This window comes from Aotus nancymaae, unplaced genomic scaffold (assembly GCF_030222135.1).
Source record: "Aotus nancymaae isolate 86718 unplaced genomic scaffold, 86718_ANA_hifiasm-v0.15.2.pri h1tg000062l, whole genome shotgun sequence".
In the NCBI taxonomy this organism is placed as follows: domain Eukaryota; kingdom Metazoa; phylum Chordata; class Mammalia; order Primates; family Aotidae; genus Aotus; species Aotus nancymaae.
The window spans coordinates 16,771,183-16,778,962 of NW_026988476.1; the positions used below are offsets into that span (position 1 = coordinate 16,771,183).

Genomic DNA, 7,780 nt, shown 5'->3' on the forward strand with positions numbered 1-7,780 from the left:
CTGGAGTATGCTTTGGTATAGGATATTTAATGGATCTCAGGAGAAGAATTAGAATCTAGCCAGCATCAAAGGGTATACTTAACTCTCCAAGTTCTTTTTCCCATCCTCTCATCCCAAGGCCATGGAAAAGTAGCACCCAGAGAGAAGTCTAGATGAACGAAAAAATATCAAAAGTTTTGTGAAAGAGTGACAAGAGAAATGCACCCACAATCTTTCTGATTAAATAGAATATCTGGGCAGAAGAGTCTACACCACACATAAGCAGTATAAAAATAATGACATGATAGCCATATAATCATTCTTTGGAAAATAAAACTGAGAAAAAAAGGTAAAATAATATTGAATTTAACAAGTGGTTAAAGTAGATAAAAAATCCAGTTGAGGGGCAGGAAAGTAAGCTAATCCCCATATGTGAGTCATATGCAGAGGATAATCAGTAGAGCATAAATATTTTCAAATGAATTCCTCAAGGAGATGACAAAATACAATGATATGAAACTGGGAATTACAGAACTAAAGATTAAAAAACACTTGGAACAAAATATTGAATCTAATTAAATCTAGAACCAAGAGTATGTAACTGGAAGCAATAATGATTGCAAGACAGAATATTAAGGTCATAAATCATGAAAATATAGTAATACAAGCACGAAAAATTAGGAGCTGAGGAGTGAAGCAGGAGCAAATGTAATAACAATAACGTCAATATTAACTGAACATTAATTTTGTATAATTAATATGTGCAAAGCACAATACTGTTCAGTTTCTCAACTGGGTAGTGGCTCGGGCCTATAATCCTAGCACTTTGGGAGGATGAGGCGGCACATTGCTTGAGCCCAGGAGTTAGAGACCAGCCTGGGCATCATGGAAAAACCCCATTTCTACAAAAAATACAAAAACGTTAGCTGGGAATGGTGATGCATGCCTGCAGTCCCAGCTACTCAGGATGCTCAAATGGGAGGATCGCCTAAGGCTGGGAAGGTCAAAGCTACAGTGAGCCATGATCAGGCCACTGCACTCTAGCCTGGGTGACAGAGTAAGACCCTGTCTCAAAAAATAATCATCATAATAATAAAAATCAATTTCTCAATGCATTATCTCATTTAATCCTACAAACAACCTTATAACTAAAATGTCTTCACCTCATTTTATAGATGGCAAAATTACTAAGAATGGTGATACTTAGTAATTTGCCCAAGAAAGTAAAAGACTAAGATTCAAATCCAAACATCCTGACACCAGCTTTTCTTCTTACTGATTGTTAGGTGACAATAACCTCATTTTGAATTATTATCACATGTATAATTTAATTATTTTGACTTTACTATGTTTCACCTAACTTGCTTTTAAAAAATAATTCATATGCATTTTTATGAAAATAAAGTCTTTACATTAAAATACAAACAAACAAAAAGCCATTATTATAAAGGCAGGTAGACGAATGGGGTGAAATGATGTTTTAGCTCAATCCTTAAATCAATAAGTAACACTCTGAGAACCAGAAAGCTCTCCTTAAATTATGTAAGGGTAGGCAGTACAAGGCTGCTAAAGCAGAAAGAAAATGCTTGCCAATGTTAGTGACAGCCAATTCATGGAAGAGCTGATGTATATTTTTATAAAAATTAAAGACTTTTCAGGCTAACCATGCTTAATACAGTGCATACTTTGAGGGAGTAGAAACGATGGATTATATAACTATCATTTATGAAATGTGATTTTTAAAACTAAATTGATACAGTACATAGTGCTACTGAAGTTTTCTTCGTCTTTTTAGTCAATATTTTCCATTAAAACCTAGAGATTTCATCAGTTAGACAAAAAGCTTCATTGGGCAGTATTTGCTTGAACTTAGTTAACTGCACTTGTAATTTTTTATTTCAAATGAGCAAACAGTTCATTTTATTGCAGTATTAGAATAACACAAATATATGAATATATGTTCCCAAATGCAATTTTCCATTTTGAACAGAAATTTTAAAATAATGAACTCGGCAAAATTATAATTACATTATCCTTCAGCCAAGTTGTCTTATCAATTTTTAAAAAAATAATCAGAATGACTCTAAAATAGAAAAATGCTGAAAAAACAAAATTCTGGCTTGGGGAAAATTAGTAGGAAGGATTTTTAACAAAAACAAGTAAAAGTGACTGTATGTCAACATTTAAAAAAATAATTTATATATAATCTTTATAATATGAAAATGTGGAATAACTCAAATAAAAAATTTATTGACAGCTACCTACCAGGTTTTAATGAATTTTTAATATTTCACTTCCTCTTCACTCCCATATCTATATGCATGAACAATTACTGTTACCAATCTCTTAGGGCAAGGAAGTTCATGAGCTTATGTTTAGCTCTCCTCCTGTATATTTAGTGAGTGCAGAGTTCCAGATTTGAAGGTCAACATGTTTTGAGAGGTTTAAGACCAAAGAGAAAGGGAAATAATGAAGGTGGAAAATATTTTCAAAGCTGGACCATGGTTGTACTAGAAGCTAAGGGGGTTGCTTCTTTTATAGTATTTTGTATTGCTTTTCTCTCTCTCTCTTTTTTTGTTTTTGAGGTTGAATTTTTGTTTTTGAAAGTATGGTAAAATGCAAACATGAAAAATGTCTTAAAATAGCAACCTAGCTTAAATATATACAAATAGGAAATACAGCAAGGGCCTGAAAGAAATATCCAGCTAGATAAAACATGTTAAGACTGACATAGCAGTTTTTTAAATAAATGAAAATTAAACAGTAGTATGTGTTTCTATACTATTTAGTACTCCTTTTGTTGTTTTCATTAAATGTGTTGACTTTGAAAATGAACCATTAGAATAAAAACACTGAAGGCACTGTTTGCAGGGTTGAGATTCAAAAGGCTAAGTCAATGTTAAGAACAGGAATTTCTTCTTCTAACGCAGTACAAACTCAGGAATTTTAGCTTATGTAGTTTCTAAAATAAAACAAAAAGGACCTGTGTGATCAATGTAACTCTAAATGCAGGGCAAGCACCTACAATTGCAAACTCTCTCTAGTGTCCTTTTAGAGTACAGATAGCCAATTTAGTGTCCTTTTCTCTCTTCTTTTGGTTCTACTGGAGTCCAGATACAAGTAATATGAACTCTGTTGTCACCTATGACCTTTCTATGATGAAAAAAAGATTAGACTGTTATCTCTTGACTGTGAGACAATGTAAAGTTCATCTGAAAAAGCCTTTTTCAGTGATACTCAATTGTCCTAAGGCTGATAATCAGAGGTATAAGGTAATTCTCAAAACAATGTACAGAAATTTATAGAAAAACATAAGCAACCAAGTTAGAAATAAACTAGCTCCAAAGAGGCTGTAGTTGAAATATCATTAATGCCTATAATTATTTTCATCCCTATTGTTTAGTTTACATTCTATAAATTTTTTCACACAAATCTATTTTTTTATTCAAGATAATGAATGATAGCTGCATAACTTATGACTTTACTACAATAATATACTGTCCTATACTCTCCTAAATTTAAAGTGTTTGATTAAAATATAATAGCTTTCTCTATAAATTGTATAGTTTTACTTAGGCAAGGAAAGTTAACACTTGCCCTTAAATCTGTATGACTAGAAAAAAAAAATTCTCAAGTAGTCTATATTCTAAAACATTGGATATTTTAAAATATTAAACTTAATAAGTAGTTGTTTTTTCCCAGTAAACAGAATTTATTAGTAAGCAAAGTCAGACTGGCATGGCCCAAGGAGACAGTGCTATCAAAGCCTTCATGAGTGTAGAACCCGCCACTTGTCCAAGGGGCCGCAATTGGGAACATACTTCACTCCACAACCGTCAGGGATGATGTGCTTCTTGGCCACCTTGTCTTCAAATTCGTCAGCATTAAACTTGGTGAAGCCCCACTTCTTGGAGATATGGATCTTCTGGCGTCCAGGGAACTTGAACTTGGCCCTGCGCAAGGCTTCAATCACGTGCTCCTTGTTCTGAAGCTTGGTGCGGATGGACATGATGACTTGACCAATGTGTACCCGGGCCACCGTACCCTGGGGTTTTCCAAAGGCACCTCGCATACCTGTCTGGAGCCTGTCAGCCCCAGCACAGGACAACATCTTGTTGATACGAATGACATGGAAGGGATGGAGCCGCACTCGGATGTGAAAGCCATCTCTGCCACAACTTTTCACCATGTACTTGTTGGCACAAATACGGGCAGCCTCCAGGGCTTCAGAAGACAGCTGCTCATATTCATCAGACACCATGTGGCCACAGAGTGGGAACTCATCCACTTTTGCCTGCTTTCGACCCAGGTCAAAGATGCGGATCTTGGCATCAGGAACCCCTGGGCAGAAACGAGATTTTGGGTATGGCTTGTTCTTACAATACCGGTAACAACGAGCTGGACGGCGGCCCATGGCAGCGCAGGAACCTCCGCGGTGCGTTGAAGTGAAGGCGTGCTCCCCGAACTGCGCCTGCGCGCATCTTACGTACGTTGCTCCTAGTCGCGCGGGAACCATAGAGTCCTGAGAAAGATGTGACCTCTCTTTCACAACCTCTCAACCATAGCTGCAGCGACACCTGGAGCCTCCACGCCAGCGCAACCTGACGCGCTTGAGGTAAGCCAAGAGGCAGCTGCAGGTAGACGCCCCTGGGCTGCTGGGCAAGGACTTGGGCCTCGCTCCAAAGGTGCAAGAGCCACTTCCTTCCTGCTGGCCATCTTGGGCTAGGAGCCCCTGCCTTCAGCTTTGCCTTAAGTATAAAAGAGGTAATTTCCAGGCAGGAGGATCGCTTGAGCTCAGGAGTTCAAGATGAACTTGGGCAATATAGAGAAACTCCGTATCAAAAAAAAAAAAAAAAAATCAAATAGCTGGACATGGTGGCGCAAGCTTGTAGTCCCAGCCATTTGGGAGGCTGAGGTGGGAGTCGGAGGCTGCAGTGAGCCGAGATCGTGCCATTGCACTCCAGCCACAGAGAGAGACTTTGTTTAAAGGAAAAAAAAATTCCTAGAATTTGAGAAGAAAAATCCTTCCAGTTATTCAACATACTATTTGTAGTTTGGCCAATTCATTTTCCACATCTTGTATCTCACTGTCAGCATTTGTAGATCAATTGCTGTTTCTTGTAGTATGTGGCCACCTTCCCTGGATAAAGTGGTTTCTTGGCATGAGTGCTGTGATAAGACACAGGAAGAGATGAGAGAAAGAGTGGAGAGAGGGATAAAGAGAAGATATCTGTTGTATCTATAGCTGGGCAATTGTTTTCTAAACATGAAACTGTTTTTTTCTTTATTTGGCCTAAAGAAATTATTTTATTATCAAAATGATATATACAAAATTGAAATACCAACTAGATTTTTTAAAGCTATTTTCATTTTCAAATGTTAAAGCTGCTGAAACCATATAAAAGAGTAATAGCTGCTGGGCGCGGTGACTCACGCCTGTAATCCTAGCACATTGTGAGGCCGAGGCGGGTGGATCACGAGGTCAAGAGATCGAGACCATCCTGGTCAACATGGTGAAACCCTGTCTCTACTAAAAATACAAAAAATTAGCTGGGCATGGTGGCGCGTGCCTGTAATCCCAGCTACTCGGGAGACTGAGGCAGGAGAATTGCCTGAACCCAGGAGGCGGAGGTTGCGGTGAGCCGAGATCGCGCCATTGCACTCCAGCCTGGGTAACAAGAGCGAAACTCCGTCTCAAAAAAAAAAAAAAAAAAAAAGTAATAGTTTGTGCGTTAGTAATCTTTTGTCCCTTCCTGAGACTAAATTTAATCTTTTCCTTCTCAGAGTTTGTAAAAATATTATGACAGGAATCAGAGTGTAGGAAAGGAGGAAGAGGATAAAGGAAAAGAAATTAATAGTTTACAAACCCTACTTGAGTTTTTCTAGCTTTTTTTTTTTAATGTTGTTTCACAAATTCATCACATCATGGAACAAAATCACTCCAATGTGAATGTATTCTGCCAATGCTTTTTCTTTAACGGAGAAAAGTAAGTTGTTACAAAGTAACTCCTGCCCTTAAGGTGAGTGGAGTTTTACAAAATACATAGGATAAAGCAATTAAAACTCCCAATGTAGAAAACTTTCTCACCTTTAAGAAAGCTGGCACACCTCCCTTTTCTTCATTTCTTCCTTCCCCCGTTTCTCAACTAGTTTCTGTTTACTATATGCCTGAATATTGAGATAAAGTAGCTAATACCGTATTGCTCTCACCAAGCTTACAAGCCTAGGAGAAGATTTAGATGTTTCTCATATATCATTATATTACAAAGTGTAAAATGTGCCAAAAAAGGAAAAGCAAGGTAAGCCCTGAGACCATGGGATGAGTCTGGGGATAAGACCTTGATCTAGATTGAGGAATGGAAAGGGAAAACTTTATCAGGAAAGAAATTTCATGTAGTGACCATGGGCACTTGGGATCTGACGTATGCAAGGCCTGAAGCAGGCAGAAATATGGAACATTTTAAAGAACTTAAAGTAAGGCCAATGTGACTGTGAGTGAGAGGTTGAGTCACATAACATGAGCTCAGAGTGTGTGTGTGAGAGAGAGAAAGGGGTCATGCATGTCATACAGGGCCCATTTTACCAAGTTAGGAATCCTGATCTTTAATGCAAGGTCATTAATGAGCTTTACATAGGTTTTATCACTCTGGTTGTGGTATGGTGAATAGACTGAAACAAGCCTAAAAAATGTATGCAAGGAGATCAGAAAGGAAGCCTTTGCAATACTGCAGAAAACACATAATAGCTTGAACATACTTTAAAATACTTGACTTTATATACAAGTTAGTATCTTTTTTATACTACTACATGCCCTGAATCTATGATAGTGCCTAGGAGAGAGGTGTTTGTGAGGCAAAAGAAAGACTCCCAGAGTTTATGTGCGATGACACACTCATACTTGTCTGATCTCCCACCTGACTAATGTTGCCAAAACCCTAGAATTCTCTGACCAGCAGATGCTGTGTTGCTGTCTGGGCCTGTCTGCATAAGTTTCTTTCTTTAATCTGAAGCTTGACCAATCCTGGTTTGTCCAGGTCTGTACCAGGGTTAACACTGAAGTTCTGGGTCCTGCAAAACCCTTAAAACTAAGCAAAGTGGGAGGGTTGGCCACCCTACTCCACTTCTGCATGAGGCCCTTGCCCTTCACAGTTGCAGATTAGGAGGGTTGAATGAGAAAAGGGAGGGCCACATTGGGATCCTCTATTTATACTCCTTTCTGTAGCTCTGCAGATATTAGAGGAGAGCCTGTGGGAAAATGCATGAAGTACCACCATTCTTTTCAAATATTACAAGCATTCCTCACAATCAATCCCAAAATTTTGAGTGTTTCCCTACCTCTCTACTCTTGCCATGCACGGTGTATACCATGCTAAGCAAACCTTGCCAAAAAATATATAAAACTTGTCTGCTTTGAAATATATAGCTAAGGAAGACAGTAATATCATGTAAAATAGAGATGGCTTAAAGAATGGGTAGAACATTTGCAAGTAGAGATATGGGATAAGGTAGGAATGAAGCAGAGCAACTACATAAGCCCGTTAAGGTGTATGAGGACAGAAGTATGTCTGGTCTATCTGGTTCATTGTTTTGTCCTCTGTTTTTGGCAAACTGTGTGGCCAGTAGCACAATGAATACACACACTGTGGAGGTGCAGTGGGGTATTGATAAACATTTAACAACCTGCTCACAGTGGGGGTTGGGAATTTGAGGAGAAATCCCTGATTTGTAGTGTTTGCTGACTTTTTTGGTAGAAATACTCCGTCATCAGTTTCGAACATCAGTGTGATTTACTGAACACAAA

General features: G+C 38.2%; 1 protein-coding gene across 2 annotated transcripts; it reads right to left on the minus strand.

Moving 5' to 3' along the window:
- Positions 1-3,677: 3,677 nt before the first annotated feature.
- On the minus strand, positions 3,678-4,438 carry RPL10L (ribosomal protein L10 like). Of its 2 annotated transcripts, XM_012456241.2 has the most exons (2): positions 4,285-4,393; positions 3,678-4,203 (listed from the first exon to the last, which is right to left on the minus strand). In XM_012456241.2, exons 1-2 carry the CDS (start codon positions 4,391-4,393, stop codon positions 3,749-3,751), a joined length of 564 nt encoding a protein of 187 aa, XP_012311664.1. In that variant the 3' UTR covers positions 3,678-3,748. The 2 variants fall into 2 exon arrangements, with proteins under 2 accessions (XP_012311664.1, XP_012311663.2); XM_012456240.2 differs by having other exon boundaries at positions 3,678-4,438.
- Between the last annotated feature and the right edge of the window lie 3,342 nt (positions 4,439-7,780).

Bases quoted from the DNA above. Each gene is read 5' to 3' on its own strand.
- RPL10L (XM_012456240.2), bottom strand. From the start codon at position 4,393: ATGGGCCGCCGTCCAGCTCGTTGTTACCGGTATTGTAAGAACAAGCCA.